The sequence below is a fragment of the Telmatherina bonti genome (assembly GCF_933228915.1).
Source record: "Telmatherina bonti genome assembly, chromosome: 2".
NCBI lineage: Eukaryota > Metazoa > Chordata > Actinopteri > Atheriniformes > Telmatherinidae > Telmatherina > Telmatherina bonti.
The window spans coordinates 31,757,671-31,774,125 of record NC_136620.1 but is presented as its reverse complement, the minus strand read 5'-3'; the positions used below and the strand labels follow the sequence as shown (position 1 = coordinate 31,774,125).

The following is a 16,455-nucleotide window of genomic DNA, read 5'->3' as shown; positions in this document are numbered from 1 at the left end:
TATATATATATATATATATATATATATATATATATATATATAAAAAACTACTGAGTATGGTCAGAGGCGCCATATGGGGGGAAAGGTTAAGAAGATTCTTAGGAACCCACGACTTAATGGGGACCCAAAAAGATGTATAAACTATATAAGAAAATCATTAAACCTTCATTACAATAAATAAATACTTTTTTCAATGGTTGTAATAAAATATAAACTGATAAACCTTTATGTTAAAATAACCTAGTTATATGCATGCACTGTGATTTAACCCTTTATAGGGCACTCAATAAAATACCTTCAAATGAGATATTTTAATCTAAAATTGTCTTTCTGGTATGAACCAAGACCTCCATTCTGTTGTTACATTAACAAAAAAAAGTTTCATGCGGAATATGAAAGGAAACAAAGTAATAGAAAAATAGTCACTTGCCCCATAAAGGGTTAAACACAGCCCCAGATCTTTATTATTCCCATGAAAAGCTTTTTTTTATTTTATTTTTTTATCAGCTTGAAGCAAAAACAAAAATCTAATATTTGCGAACAAGTGGTGCCATGTCTTTCATAGGGCCCAAAATTCCTGGCAACGCCCCTGAGTATATCTTAGACACACATAGCTCCGTCCGCATAGAGAGTCTTGTATAATAAATCAAGCACTCCTTATTTTCATCTCGCTCCCTATTGGCCCCACTCAGTCACCACTTCTGTGACTTGGCGCGGTTGTTGAAAATCAAGGAGTTGAAATAAAAAGTCGGTAGGATCCTAAGTAAGTATACTTCACACAGCAATATATTTAAGGCTTTGAACTACAAAATAGTAATCCTGACAGTAATCTGGCGAGTGCCTCCATTACTTTTAGCTAGCTACGATCTTTTGCTAGCGTTGAAGTTTCTCCCTCTAGACTGGAAAAGGCGCTCAGACGGGCTTCAAGATGAACTTTTAGCAGCTTGACGCAACATACATGCGATTTGGAAAGCTCTTAAGTTCAAGAATGAAGTAAATAAGAGTAAAGTAACGAATGTAAAAAAAAAAAAAAGTCCTTTCATTTAGAAGTGTATTGTTGCATCATTACTGCCAGGAGTCAGCATGGGACATTGTTTAATAGTGTGTCTTGTTCAGAAACTTACCATATCCAACACGTATGTTCTCTTTCAGGAACACCAAGAAGCATGGAAACCGGCAGGGCCAAGTTTCCATTTCCATACCAACCTTATAACATCCAGGAGCAGTTTATGCAAGCCCTTTACAATGCCCTCGACCAGAGCAAAGTTGGCATTTTTGAAAGTCCAACAGGAACGGTGTGTGCAAATTGGCATTGAAATGAAGGCAGAAAATTCCTGAGTACACCTTACACTTTAATGTTAATGCATGTGTTTATCCAGGGCAAGTCACTGAGTCTGATATGTGGTGCACTGAGCTGGCTCACTGATTATGATGAGAAGAAACGACAAGAGGCAGCTGCTCTACTGCAAGAAGGAGTAGCAGCTCTTTCTACCTCTGCAGGTCAGTCCTCTGCCACCAGCTCCTCTGCAGAGCCAGACTGGATCACTGACTTTGTGCAAAAAAAGGCTGAACGTGATCTGGTGTCAAAGCTGAAGGTAAGAGAGTATTAGATGGGATCTATGGGGGTCTCCAATCTATTAAAACAATCACAACTATATAATCAAATGTTTTTGTGTAAGGATGAAGAGTTGAAGAGGAAGAAACGGGAAGAACGGTTAGAAATGATCAGAAACAACGCTCAGTTAAAGTATGCAATCAAGAGAAAGGTAAGCTATTTTGCATGAAAGCATATTGGATGCAGGCTGCAGACTTTATTAACAAAATTGAATGAAAGACAGTTAATGCAAATTAATTAAACAACTTAAGTATCTTTTTAGAGCTGCGAAGAAGAAGAGGCATTCAAGTTGCTTCAGCTTAGTAAAGAAGAACACGTTGAAGTGCCAGGAGATCAAGAAGATGAGGAGCTCATTATGGCAGAATATGAGAGTGATGATGAGTCAAAGATTAAAAACAGGTGAGGGTGCTGATTAATCAGCATGAACTACATTGAAAGTTATCACAGGGACAATCTGAAAGAGAAAAATAACAACAACGTGTTTGCTCACATGACAGATTCTTTGAAGGTGAGGAAGAGGAAGATGATGAGCTTGTGGAAGAACATGTAACCAAGGTGTGAGAGAGACGTTTCACACATACGTAGCACAGAAAAATGATAATCTTAATGTGTATCACATCTAGCTTTTATGTGAGACTGTACACATGTCCCTCTTTATAGATTTACTACTGTAGTCGCACTCACTCCCAGCTGGCCCAGTTTGTCCACGAGGTCCAAAAAAGCCCCTTCAGTAAGAATATCAGTGTGGTGACGCTGGGCTCAAGGCAGGTATGTATACATGTCCCAGCAAACACCAATATCTTTGTCTCTGAATCCACATTAACTATATAACGCAGCATCTCAAATCTTTAAAGTAAAATCAGACATATTGGAGAAGCTGTTATATAACATGTTCAGTATGTACATAAATTATTTTTGTTCCTGGCCAAACTTATAAAGTCCACAAAAATGTCACAGCTTCCTTAAATTTGTATTTAATTTTTTTGAAACTTTAAGTATGACCATAAAACTGTAATAACATGATTATAGATAATAAATTAGATGCTAAAAGTCTTATGTATGATCAAAGACACATTATCGCCACACACAATAGCATGCTTAACACTACTTACACCATGAATAAAGGCTGTTTACTGTCTTTACCTGATTTTTAACTCTTTACTTGGCAGAATCTTTGTATTAATGAAGAGGTTCGACATCTGGGCAGCATCCAGCGCATTAATGACCGCTGCATGGAGATGCAGAAGAACAAGCACGGTACGAGCCATTTGGCTATGGTGTTACTCAATTCCCAGAAATACATTGTAAATTCACACATCTGTCAGAGGAAGGCCTTGTGAGTTTACACATGCTTGAATATTTTGCAGAGAAGCAGCATCATGAAGAGGGGGCGAAACGTAAGCGAGGCACAGCCAAAACTGTGTGTCCCTACAACAAAGCTTCAGCTCTGCAGCAGATGAGGGATGGAGTCCTGGGGACTGTCCATGACATAGAGCAGCTGCTAAAGATGGGGAAGGAAATGCAATCTTGTCCTTATTACGCCACACGTCTTGCTATTCCCCCTGCACAGGTAACTAGGTCCCATTTGTTCTCAGCAGTCAGCCTGTTACTGTTTTGATATTACAGCAATCCTTTGGTTATTCACTGCTTTTCTTCCACTAGATTCAAATGTCCCTGGTGTGTTTATAGTATGTTTTTTTTTTTTTTTTTGTTGTTGTTGTTAGTTGGTGGTGTTGCCTTATCAGATGGTGCTTCATGAAGCTACCAGAAGGGCAGCAGGGGTCCAGTTGAAGGGGCAGGTACAGTCACACTGTTCTTCTTTGATATATTTCCTTTTTAAACTTTGGTTTTTCTTTTGAATATTTGCACCTGTAAAAAAAAAAAAAAAAAAAAAAAAAAAGCTGTATAAAGGGCAATAAAGGCAAATAACGTCAGGATTGAGGAGTATCTGGGACTGATTCTTTCACACCACTTTGACCAGTTTCAACAGTTTAAAACTTTCTAACAGGTGGTGATCATAGACGAAGCTCACAATCTTAGTGACACTCTCTCCTGCATACACAGTGCAGAACTCAGTGGAGCACAGGTACCCGCTTCCTTACACACAAAATATTTGCTTTAATTAAGTTTCATGTTTTTAACATTTCAGTTGTTTTTTTTTTGTTTGTTTGTTTTGTTTTTTTTTTTGTTTTTTTTTTGCAGCTTTGCCGTGCCCACTCCCAGCTCACCCAGTATGCCGACCGCTATAAGTAAGTCAGAGAACACTTGAGTTCACAAATCCAAATTTATCTGACCCTGATCTCCCTTGATGTGCATCTATCTTAAACTTCAGGAGCAGACTGAAGGCAAAGAACTTGATGTACATCAAACAGATTCTCTTTGTGATTGAGGGGCTGGTCCGTGTGCTGGGAGGTGAATGTCTGCAATTTGTAGTTAGAGGCTGGGTAGATTTATGGACAGTGTTGTCTGCCATGAAAATGTGGCTGATCTTTGTTTTTTCCACCATTTTCCCTGCAGGAAACGTCGGGCAGAATCCACAGAACCAAACTACACAAGCAGGTTAGTTAATGATTAAATGACCAACACACTGAAGCATATCTAAACAGAGGCCTAACAACTCAGTTTTCCTTTTTTTTTCTCTTCCTTTAGGGACAGAGATGCATACTATTAACAATTTTCTCTTCAAGGCTCAGATTGACAATATAAACTTGTTTAAGGTAGTCTTTGCTAATAAAGAAAAAATTGTTTCAGCTGCACACCATATCAAAACAAGAAAGTTAACACTTTCATCTGTTAATTTCCTTTTAGTTGCAAAGATACTTTGAGAAGAGCATGGTTAGCAGAAAGGTAAAGCATATTTTCGTCATACAGTGCATCTAAAAAACTAGATATATTCATGACCGTGATGTGCCGTAGAGTGAAACGTGTTTACCTCCATGTTCTTTCTGCAGCTGGGGGGGTTTGTGGAGAAGTATGCAGGCTCAGGTGTGACCCTGCACACACAGAGCAGCTCCAACAAGGAAAACCGTCGCACTGAAGGCTTAAATCGTTACCTTCAGACCTTACAGAGCAACCACAACTCTGCACCTGGTTAGTTCTGTTGCCTTACACCATCCCTGTTGAAATTTTGAGCCACATAAATGAACTGAATCAGTTGCAGATGAGATATGCCTGAATTTATGTTAAAAGACTCTGTGCAGCAATTATAGTTTATTTCTGGCTCCTACATGCAGCCGTGTTTTATATTGTAGCAGTGAACACATCATAGCATTCAGTACAGTGATTTTTTTTCCCCCATAATAGTGACCTTCTATTATTCTTACTCTCCTGTGAGCAGTTGCCTTAGCAGACCAGCAGGGGTCTGCTGAAGCAGACAGAGTGCTGTCTGCATCTCCCATGATGCAGGTGGAGGGTTTCTTCATGGCTCTCACCAACAGCAATACTGATGGCAGAGTGGTGGTGCACAGACAAGGTAGTATTTTCACCCCAAATAATAAAGGAAAGACCAAATAAGATACTATTTTACCATAAATTGTCATATTTGTTGATCAGGCACTGTGTCAGAGAGCAGCGTGAAGTTCCTTCTGCTCAATCCAGCAGTCCACTTTACTCAGGTGTTGAAGGAGTGCAGAGCTGTCATCATTGCTGGAGGAACCATGCAGCCTGTGAGATGCTTTTGAATGAGGCAAAATAAACTGTGTTGCCATTAGTGTTTTGGCTTTCTCACACTGAAATATGCCACATGCAGGTTTCAGACTTCAAACAAGAGCTACTGTTTTCTGCTGGAGTGGGAGAGGAGCGCATCATTGAGTTTTCCTGTGGTGAGTGGCCCATTTTCTATGTCTACGGTACTTTGTGGGTTACTCCTTTTATTATGCACTCTGTTAGCAATGTGATTATCAATATTTCTGTTTGTTAGAGATATTTGATTAACATAAAAGGCTTAAGAAATAGCTGTTTCAATTTTTTTTCTTCCACACTGGGCTATGCATTTCAATGATAAACCAAACATATTCTGAACCTGCACTTGGTGCAAAATGAGGTGAAAACTGACCAAGTGCAAAAGGCTGGTCTGTTGGTCTGCATAAGAAGACAATAATATGAGAGACCCCTTGCAAACGAAGTCAGGAATAACTCCTCCAGCTGATGTGGACAAACTGGAATATAAAGCATATTTACGTTTCATGTGCGCTGACACACACTAGATCTTTGTTTTAGTTTAAAGCTGGAGTAGGTAATGTTGGGGAGCTAGCAAGATGTGAAAGTAGCACCCTGTGTTGGCTCCTCTGGTTTTGCTCCTTGCGTGATCCAAGGCTGTTTTTTTCTTCCCTCCACCAAGAAGGTTATGTTTTTACCAGCGTTTATCTGTTTGTGTTCAAGATAACTCAAAAAGTTATGGACGGATTTTATTGAAATTTTCTGGAGTTGTTGGAAATGTGAAAAAGAAGAACTGATTTTATTTTTGTGGTGATCCGGATCGCCGTTTGGATCCGGGAATTTTGTTAAAGGTCATGGCGGAGATTTGCGCTCACCAAGTGCTTATCTAGTTTGCAGCTTTTTCCACCAGTGATTTTCTGTTTCTTGGCTGTTTAACGGGAGGAGGCAAATAAACCGAGCCGGGTCGGGGAAATCCTTCCTGCATTTTCTCAGCATTGTTTGCCTTCCGAGTTTCTTCTTCACTACTTTGTATTTTCATCCTAACACGCTATTTAAATGCAGGGTGTGGAGATTGGGTATGCGCCTGGAGAAGCTTGTGAAATATAAGAAATAAACAACTTCAGTTCGGCCCGAATGTTTTGATTGGTCAAAGTTTTTACAGTTTTACAGTAAACTGAGGGGTCTAATTATATTTCTTATTGTTCATGATTACAATATGTAAAGACTACTATCAGGATGAAGAACCACTTCACCCAGAGTTTTAAAAAATGTCTTTGAGCAAGATTACCTACCGCAGCTTTACGTAAAGACTGGTTTCAGACTGGATTAAATGGAACTTAAATTTGGTTAAAATGGGTTAAAACATGAGATCTGCATTTGTTAATGCTAAAGTAAATTTAAAAATGAATTTGTAAGGAGTGAGTGATGTTTTAGAGTTTGCCATAGAAAGTCATATTTTTATTTCAATTTAATGTAATTTTAAACATTTCCATAAAAAAAAAAAGGGGAAATTCTTGCATTATTGCCAATAAATGTATTGACTGTCATTTTACCTGGTAACTGAAGGCCACGTCATTCCTCCTGAGAATATCCTGCCCCTCGTCTTGTGCAGTGGTCCCTCTGGTCAGGAGCTGGATTTTACTTATCAGAACAGAGACTCGCCTCGCATGGTAACAACAAACATGTATTGTTAGTTTTTTTGTTTGTTTGTTTGCTGGGATTTTGTAGACAAGTATTTTATTGTTTGGACAAACATGGTCACAAAGTCATATCTACCTTGGTAACAGATGGATGAAATGGGACGTGTTCTCTCCAACATTTGCAACGTGGTCCCAGGCGGGGTCGTCTGCTTCTTTCCCTCTTATGATTACTCGAGGCAGATCATATCGCACTGGGAGGCCAGTGGTGTGCTAACTCGGCTGGCAAATAAGAAAAAGGTACGTTAGCTACCAGCAAGGGAACAGGAGTGTCTGAGGAAGTCACACCATGAAATGAAAGAGCCGTTTCCTTAATTTCTTAAAACTAAGACGAATTCCTCTTCAGATCTTTCAGGAGCCAAAGAAGGCCAACCAAGTAGAGCAGGTGCTGAATGAGTTTTCCCGTTGCATCCAGGTAACACACACGGCCTCTATTAAGTCCTATTTCCTCACTGAGTTTTGATAATGTGGTAACTGGGACTGGAATTAATCACTGACCAGCGTTTGTCTCTTCATTTCAGAGGTGTGCTCTGGGCAGCGGTGGACTCACAGGAGCGTTGTTGTTCTCAGTGGTTGGAGGAAAGATGAGCGAAGGAATCAATTTCTCCGATGACTTGGGCAGGTGCTTATCAATAAAAGGCCTTAAAAGCTTGGTAACAAGCTGATGTCTAGTGCTTTGAGCTCTTAGTTAAATGTTACTATGTGTGTTTGTGGTAAAGGTGTGTGGTGATGGTTGGAATGCCATATCCCAACATCAAATCCCCAGAGCTGCAGGAAAAGATGTCATACCTGGACACACACCTGGTCAGACTCTTTCCCTAAAAGTCTCATTTGTTATTTTACATGGCAAGAGAAATACTGTTTATATAAAAAGAAAGGAATGATAAATTCACTGTCGAGTTTTACATTTGTTTTAGCCTCACAGTCAGGGAAGAAGCCCTGGACAAGCGCTCATAGAGAATCTCTGCATGAAGGCTGTTAACCAGTCGATAGGTAACCATGTTATTTTAGTAGAAATGGATACAAAAAGATGACCTTAATAAAGATTGTCATTAAACGTTGTAATGGTATGATCAACATTAACTTGTATGGGATGCTCCCTCTAAAGGAAGAGCCATCCGTCACCGTGGCGACTACTCCTCCATCGTGCTGTGTGACAGACGGTACTCCCGGCCGGCTACGCTCTCTAAACTTCCTGCTTGGATCAGGAATCGCACCAACACATGTGCAACTTTTGGTCCTGCTTTTGCTGCCTTGCGGAAGGTGAGAAGCAAACACGTTCATGTTTACATAAAGTTCCACCTCATGATTAAAGTTGTTAAATATTTCCTGCATGTGCTTCTTTTGTAGTTCTTCCTGGAGAAGAAGCAGAGGAAAGTCTAGTTTCTCTCCCATCATGAAATATTCTGATTCCATTAAGACATGGGATGGATTTTGAGAAAACTGAAATGCAGCAATCCAGAAAGTTTTAGTGTCCTGACTGAAATAAAGGTCTCTACAGCCCTGTTATATTCTTGAAATCTGTACCCTACTGAGCGCAGTTGAAACAGATCGATTAGGCAGTTTTGTGTTTTTATGTTCTTCATTTTCCATTTCACATTTTCAGATGAGATTTGTTCAGCATTTTCTGTTTAAAAACTAGTGGAAGAATAAAGACTGGTATGGTCAACAAAGGATCCAAAGACGTTTCTCCATCATAGCCCATATTTTTTTCTTTGCTTAGATGTTAGAAAATATTTTCATTAATTTAAAAGTGGGTGCGTTTACTTGCATGACAAGCACAGCTCTGGAAGGCAAACATTTCATCAGATTTTTTTTAATATATAAAGAAATGAATAAGTGTAACACAAAGCCTGCCTTTTATTTGCTTCCATCTTAATGACTAGTAAATATTTGAGTTGTTAATAAATTTGTTTTATAATATATACAATTTCAATAAATTATTTTTCCATTTGCATACAAGTGTTTATTTTCAGTTTGTACATTGTGCTTTTAATGGAATTACGAGGCTACCTATGATTTCACTTTTCAAACATGAGAAAAAATTTAGTTTTGGACAAAAAAAAATAATGAAAGGCTGTTGAATTCTTCTGCTGTCGATGCCTTTTATTCTTTATTACGTTATGCTTCCCAGTCATCATCGTCTGTCACTGGCTGCAGGGCAGGAAGTGGTGGGATGACATCGGACATCCTGGCAAAGGCACCACCAGTACCAGCGGGTGCATCGCCCGACTCCCCACCTGCTGGACCTTTTCCTGATATGCCTGCAGAGAAAACAGAGGACTTTGACCAAATGCAATCACTTAATAATATTTTCAATATTGACATGAAAGGAAATTCCTGACCTTTTCTGCGCATGGCAAGTTTATTGAAGAGATCAGACATAAAGTCCCCACCACTAGATGCCACTCCGACCGCTGGAAGAAAAAGTTTTATGCAATCAGTATTGTTTACATCAGTCATTAGATCAGCAAATGGTATCGCTTCAAAACGGAGAAGCATCACCACCTATTTACTTATTTGTTGAAAACAAACAGGAAAGTCAGCATTTAATAGGTTTGATGGACAAAACTAATGTCACAAAGTCATTGATGATGATGAATGTATGAAAAACATGAACCCTGTCAGACGGCATATTTCATAGCTATATGGCAGATAATACCTGATCACACTGCTCTGAATACATGCCTTTCCACAAATGTTCATTTATGTGTACTGTCCTGTTAAATAAACTAATAAATAAATCACGCTGCATCTTTTCGCCATTAAAAAAATAAAGTCCCATTTCCACTCAAAGATTCTGACACCTTGCTCTTGCTCCTTTTGTTTCTTCTTCTCCATCTTCCGTTCTTTCACGTTGCGTAACTTGGCTTTGCCGATGCCTCCGGCATTGCGGATAGACTCCAGCAGACTGGCACGGCCGTCTGACGGCTGAACCACCTCGCTTGGAGCACCAGACACCGCGCCTGGAAAAAGAGGAGGCAGTTTTATGAGAAGATCAATTTAGAATCACATCCCATTTGTCAATTAAATCACTTGAACTAATGGCAGAAAATTGGCTTCCTCCATTGTATGTGTGTGTGTGTGTGTGAGTCTGCGTGGAGTGTGTGTGGAGTGGAAGGACACACAGTTTCACAGCTTTAATAAAGTGTCAGATTTACTTAAATTCCTCCATGTGAGTGGTGAGTGGTCCGTTCTGAACTGTGCGGTTGTGAACAAACCTGAACTTGGAGTTTGGGCAACTTCTGTGGAGGTCTCAGCGGGAGGCGGGGGTGGAGGGGGTGGAGGAGGGGGATGCCCTGCAGAAGCAGCAGGAGTGAGGACAGACTCAGGGGGAGGAGGGGGAGGTGGAGGAGGTGGAGGAGAATTCAACTGAAGCTGAGCTCCTAAAACAAAGAGTTGAAAAGTGTCCAATCACAAACAAAAAGTTAAAAATTTGTTTATTTTTTATAGAAAGTTTCATAAAATGAAGACAAAATGGTTAAACTGCAATGGAAATGAACGTGAATCAGATAAAACAGCTGTCGACGGCGTAGCTGCATACCTGATGCACTCCCCTCCTCAGAAAAAGAGGGCAGCTCAGGGATGTGTGTGGGTCCCGATGGGGCGAATCCAGGCCCGAGGTCTGCGCTGTACGAGAGGTCATCTGCGATTCCTGGCAGGTCGGGCAGGTAGGACGGCACATCTATCTCTGGAACCTGACCCAGGTCTGGCACATAGAAATAACTTTCCGCTGTCTATTAGAGAGAAACAATAAACAATGTCACCCAATCCTGCATTTAAAGAAGTCAAATTAAGAATGTGATCACATTAGAAGGTACCTGTCTCTCCAGCTGCTCTCTCTTCGTGATGGATAAAGGAGCATCAAATGGTTTTTCCTCTTTCTCTGTCTCCAGTGTAGTGTGTGTTTTAGTCACTGCTCCCGCTAAAGGATCAAGGAACACATACTTCTTATATCTGGGGCAAAAAAGAAAAAAGAAAAGATTTAAATCTGACGAGTTTCTACAGGAAGCATCTGTGCCTGTTTGTCTGTATACGAACTCACAGATTCTCTGTGGTATTAAAAAGCAACAGAGAGCTGACAGATGAGATGTTTCGAGGCAAACTGCCCAATCCTTCTTCTGTCTCATCCTCAGACTTCTTCTTATTGGTCACACACACTGGGAAATACATTAACTTATCCTGAAAGGAAGAAATGTAGACATAGAGAGAGGGAGAAATGTAAAATGTCAACTAAATCTTGAATAAAACAAGTGACAAATGCCATGAAAATGCTCCTGAGTACCGAAGGAGGCACACACAAACACACACACACACACACACACACACACACACACACACACACACACACACACACACTGCAATACCGAATTATGTGACTGGGGACATTGCTTCTGAAGGATACTGAATAATTCATTTTTGCACAGCAGAAGATTACAGCAGTGTTTTCTCTTTATTTATTTATTTTATTTTCCTTTCTCCCAGTCTGACAAATACAAAGATACACACGCAAATACAAAACTCTAAAACACCAAGCACACGCTGCAGAAAATATGCTAACTTCCGTAAAGTTTCCTGAGATGGTGCAGGAAAAACTGTGAGGTCCGCTATAAATAATGCAAAACCTTGTGCTGAGGCGAGAACATAAACACACACACTCATGATGGGGGTGGGTGGGGGAGGGACACTGACAATTCCTTTACAGTCAATTTTCACTGTCAAATGACATACACACAGCTTCTGATGCTGCATGTACGTGTATGATTAATTCAATCATATGTGCATGTACAGTATGGAGCTAACGGTGGAAGTAAAGGACACATCTGTTCTGGCTTCAAAAGCAAAATGACACGTTACCACATGCCTGTGTTTTCTTCACCTCATTTTTCCAACACTCCAGATGATTATAGAACCACATCGAGTTGATTCTCAATCAGTAGAGAAGTCAATAATCCATCTTTTGTTGATGCTGCTGATTTTGTAGACTAAATGTCACTCCTTTGCCATATTGTCATGCTGGACCTGAAAAATCTTGAAGCCACCTCTGGTAAGGCAGCACATTGACTCTTGGCTTCTAATTTACATCATATTTACTAGGGCTGTGACTTTTGTCCCGATTTGATTCCAATTTTTTGGGTGTTGATTCAATTTAAATGGCGATTTTCACAATTCCTTAATATTGCTGATTTTTGCAGATTAAAAGCAACAAAAAAAAGTATAAAAATTTTTTTGCTCTTCCTTTTTCTAGATTTCAATTAGGAAAAAACAACACAGTAGCCAGACCATTGTTCCGCTGCTTTAATGCCCAAAAAGACAAGTAAAAAGACAAAGACAAAAAAAATTTTTTAATGGACTATTTGTATTTATTTAAAAAAAAAAAAAAAAAAAAAATTTAAACAAAAAAAAACACCCCTAATTTTCACCCATTACCTCAACTGGCTCCTTTCCATTATGAGTAGGAGTGCTTCCAGCTGCTACTGGACTTTTCAGCCATGCACATAAACCTGAGCACCTCATAAAGCAAGCTATTAACGGCTTATTGTACCTTCAGTTTAATGCTTTTTTTACTATCACTCAGAAGGTCATTGAGTGCTTTCATCGGCCTCAGCTAAACTACACTGGAAATTGTGCATATGGTCTGACAGAAAGAAGTGCCGCTTCCCATCAGCACAGATCTGGAAATTGCACTACTTGGCTTTAGAGTTTGCATAAATATGACAAGATGAACCTTTCTATCTAATGAGGCCAGAAGACAACAAGCTCAGCGTCAAAACTCCCAACACGGAAATCTGTTTAAGTTGTGTTTGGATTTATTTTGGCAGCTTTTGCTTCGCAACAAATCATTAGCTGCGGGACACTTTTGGAAAATGTGACTCTTAGTAAGTCATGTTTTTTTTTTTTTTTTGCATAATTGGACATGAGCCAAATATCTAAATCCTTTTGCAGCATTTCAATGTTGTTAGCTCACCTGCAATGCCTTTTCATCAAAGGGACGAAGTTTATTTTGTAGTCTGTGTCGGGGGCGGGTTTGAGAGGAGGGGTCTGTGGCTCCGGTAAAGATAGACGAGTAGTCCTGAAGCCGATCAGGGGCTGGGTACTTGGCACTGGAGAACACCTAACCACACATAAATGATGTTTATGATGTTTTCACCTTGTTTTGTCATTGTGTGTCAGACATAAAACTTATAGATGTGCCTTGTAAAAGTGAAGTTGCTATGTTACCTTGGTGGCCTTCTTGCTGCCTTTAATCTTGTCAACACGGGCTTGAGCCAGTCTGATCCGGTCGGAGACGCTCTGCAGCTGGCGGCGGTTCTTCTCCACATTCTCTGAAACCCTGAAAGCCCCACAAGCATAAATAAGAGCATATACAGTTATTTAATCAGCACCTTGCGAGACGCTACAGTATGCCTAATCCTAAGAATGAAGAGAAAATTACTGTAATTGATAAAGATGATGGACAAGATAAAAAAACAACAACAAAAAACTATTATTGTAGTAAGAATCAATTTGATGATTTATTTTCAACGATCTGGTGACAAATGGATAGTAAATTAAAAGATTAACATTCTATGATCAATCTATCAATCTGATTGCTTTAATATTATTCAGAAGACACTTCTTTATTTTCATACTGACACAACCCACCATATTTTCTAAAAGAAAAAAATGCTATTTGTTAACTGTGCAATCTGTAAAAATAAGAATTTTCTTCATGACAGCATACTTTGCAGCAGATACTGTGACCTTCTGCTATGAATGAATTTTGCATATTATTTAGGTCTGTTGCTTTTTTGTGATGAAAACGTTTTTGATCATTATTTTATGACAGTACAACAAATGTCAGATACTTTTTCATTTAAGATAATTTTAGCCCTAAATGGTTTGCATTAAGTACCATTGTCTTTAGCTTGTCACTCGTGGAGAATTGTGACAGCCTGTGGGCAAATATTTCACTGGATGTAGCCATCTTTGTGGCTTCTGTGAGTGAGTGTGTTGACCTTGCCTTTTGAAAATGTCCATAGAAATGGCCTCCAAGTGGAGCAATGCATCTGCAATTTGATGAACAGCCTCCTCTCTCCTCAGGTCTGGCTGGATGAGAGGCACTGAGTACACCTGGCCCTCCAGGCACAGCCTCTGTGTCATCCTGCAACACAGCAGCAATCCAACGGTAAGGCTGGCATTTGCAAAGACATGCTCTGGTCACGAGCTTAATATTGCATTCCTGGCAATCATTAAACACAAGTAAACCAAATCTGAAGGCAAATCAAGTTTGATACAACACCACAACTTGGTAGTAAGGTTATGAACTTGAGCCTTATTAGTTTAACATTCAAGTTTTTTCTCGAACCCCCATCTGACTCTCAAATGACGAAGCAGGAATAAGTATGATGCGCCTTTACCACCTATTCAAATAAACGAAAGCCAGGTACCGCTAGAGAGTACCGTACGTTAAACCATATCTATCAATAATGTGTTGTAGTGGACAATATAACTCATACCTGACCATGAGTTTTGTTCAGTTGTCAAATGTCACAAAAAGACTTCGATTGAGAAAAAGCTAGGCTGTTTATGACAGCTGCATTGACATTTGCTTAGCAAAACAAATCGGTTTCGCACTTCCGCGTTAGCGTAGCACGTGATAGCAGTGACGCTTTCAGTGTTGGGTTCAAGGTGTGTCGGAAAGTTCCGCGTTTAATAAGACTTTCTGAATTTTTTAAAACAGTCTTAGGAAACTACTGAATACATTAAATGAATCATTGGAAGTTTGTAATCATAAGTACTATGTGTTGAATTACAGAAAGTATTTTTTTATTACTGTAAATAAAATGCTGAAAATATTGAGCCTCAAAACTGAAAAAATGGACACAACCTCAATATTGTACAAATATTTAAACGTACCTTTAAACACCTCGCAATTTGATACACGGTAATGCTATTGCAAATTCTTTCTCAGTTAAAATGCATGAACTGCTATGCCAGCATTGGGTAAATAAATTTAGCTTTTTCTGTTGTTTGTTGTTTTCAAACTTAATGTGATTTGAGATATTAAAAAATATCAGTTAAGATGTATACATTTAGGATATGCCCACAACTCTACGGACCACACAGTTACAATAAAAAAACAACAACAAAAAAAAACCAAAACAAAACAACAACAACAAAAAAAAAACAAAGCTACACAATGTTAATTATCTTTTATTTGTTTGTGGTTCCTTTGGTGATATTTTAAAGATTTAATCAAATGTAAGCTAGTAAAGCAGTCACTGATATTTTGCTAAAACATCTACCACAGTGTTACAATATGTAGCCGTCATCGTAGCCCCACCCCATTCCCTTCAGAAAAAAAACAACTCAATTTTTCTGGGGGAGAAAGAGTTTGATGCTTTATATATTAACCATATAGCCTATTTTGAAGAACTGCAGGAGCTCAAGAGCAACTTCTTGTACCTATAGGGAGCGTGCTTGCACTGGCATTTTCTCATTTATTCTTGCGTAATGACGCATCCGTCTCCCCGCGCCTTCCCTCCCTCTTGTCACATCTGGATCTGGTTTCTCTCATCAGCACCACTCAGCGCAGTGAGAGAGCGAGAGTGAGTGAGGGGGGGAGACGACTGGAGAAGTGGATACGCTCGGTCGGCGCAGCTTCATCCACAACCGAGCAGAATCAAGGCGAGAAAAGCGGAAGTCATTCCATCTTCTCACCCGCACGTACGGATTGCATTTCCTCCGACCTCCATCTGCCAGTCCAGCTACTTCTTTTCCCCCCCTTCTCTTCCCTCCACTTGTCTTGAATATTATGAGCTCCAGTCTGCTAGAAAACCCGGTGCAGGCTATTCTGTACCTCCGGGAGCTCACCACCATCGTACAGAACCAGCAGAGTCTGATCCAGACCCAGCGTGCCCGGATAGAGGAGTTGGACCGGCGGGTGGACGAGCTCATTGGTGAGAACAGGCACCTGCGGGACGTCAGGGTACAACAGCAGCATCCTTATCTTCACCACCATCTCCCAGACCCCAGCTGCCTTCACCATCACCATCATCCACCAGAACCCCAGCTCAAGAGCAGTGGGGGGTCTATATCTGACCATGGAGCTACACCAGCACAGGTTGATGCAGCTCTGGGAGTCCAACCTCCACCAGCCCAACCTATGGACCCAGGAAAGATGCAGCTGGTCCCTGCAGACCCATCAACGATTTCCCCTGTCGAAAGTGAGACAGAAAACGGTGGAAGTTGCCACAGTTGTCGCTCTTTGGTTCCAATGACCCCTTCAACCCTTTGTCGATCCCTGACCCTGGCAAGGAAATCTGAGTGAGTAGAGATTATGGATGCTTACATGTTTCTGCAAGTGTCTGTGTTCAATCAATGGGAAGCACTAAGCCATACAAAAGTAGCCCTACAGTATGCCTGCATTACATTTCTAAAACCTCATGCGATCAAGGGATTTCTGACATAAATTTCCTGCCTCGGACAAACTCCCCCATCCGA

General features: G+C 40.1%; 3 protein-coding genes across 3 annotated transcripts in view; 2 read left to right on the top strand and 1 right to left on the bottom strand.

Annotated features, from left to right (window-relative positions):
- Positions 1 to 1,166: 1,166 nt before the first annotated feature.
- On the top strand, positions 1,167 to 8,352 carry ddx11 (DEAD/H (Asp-Glu-Ala-Asp/His) box helicase 11; the record flags this gene model as incomplete). Its single annotated transcript, XM_079249273.1, has 27 exons — positions 1,167 to 1,295; positions 1,380 to 1,595; positions 1,680 to 1,766; positions 1,878 to 2,014; positions 2,113 to 2,170; positions 2,276 to 2,383; positions 2,785 to 2,872; positions 2,983 to 3,185; positions 3,340 to 3,414; positions 3,624 to 3,701; positions 3,818 to 3,864; positions 3,948 to 4,027; positions 4,133 to 4,174; positions 4,265 to 4,332; positions 4,424 to 4,462; positions 4,567 to 4,705; positions 4,953 to 5,087; positions 5,168 to 5,280; positions 5,364 to 5,436; positions 6,839 to 6,942; positions 7,060 to 7,209; positions 7,316 to 7,384; positions 7,491 to 7,591; positions 7,689 to 7,773; positions 7,887 to 7,962; positions 8,078 to 8,232; positions 8,320 to 8,352. The coding sequence occupies 27 exons, from the start codon at positions 1,167 to 1,169 to the stop codon at positions 8,350 to 8,352; spliced, it is 2,688 nt and encodes an 895-aa protein (XP_079105399.1).
- Positions 8,353 to 8,872: 520 nt separating this feature from the next.
- wash1 (WAS protein family homolog 1) lies at positions 8,873 to 14,608 on the bottom strand. Its single transcript, XM_079248151.1, has 11 exons — positions 14,469 to 14,608; positions 13,973 to 14,113; positions 13,192 to 13,303; positions 12,938 to 13,084; positions 11,015 to 11,151; positions 10,791 to 10,926; positions 10,514 to 10,706; positions 10,191 to 10,355; positions 9,777 to 9,935; positions 9,315 to 9,386; positions 8,873 to 9,233 (listed from the first exon to the last, which is right to left on the bottom strand). Exons 1-11 carry the CDS (start codon positions 14,474 to 14,476, stop codon positions 9,091 to 9,093), a joined length of 1,413 nt encoding a protein of 470 aa, XP_079104277.1. The 5' UTR covers positions 14,477 to 14,608; the 3' UTR covers positions 8,873 to 9,090.
- A 1,158-nt stretch (positions 14,609 to 15,766) lies between these two features.
- iqsec3b (IQ motif and Sec7 domain ArfGEF 3b) overlaps positions 15,767 to 16,455 on the top strand; it is a gene marked incomplete at both ends in the record, with an annotated part of 33,456 nt that continues 32,767 nt past the window's right edge. Inside the window, one exon of the mRNA XM_079248615.1 lies at positions 15,767 to 16,278. Coding sequence (XP_079104741.1) covers positions 15,767 to 16,278 — 512 coding nt within the window. The remainder of the gene's footprint in view (positions 16,279 to 16,455) is intronic.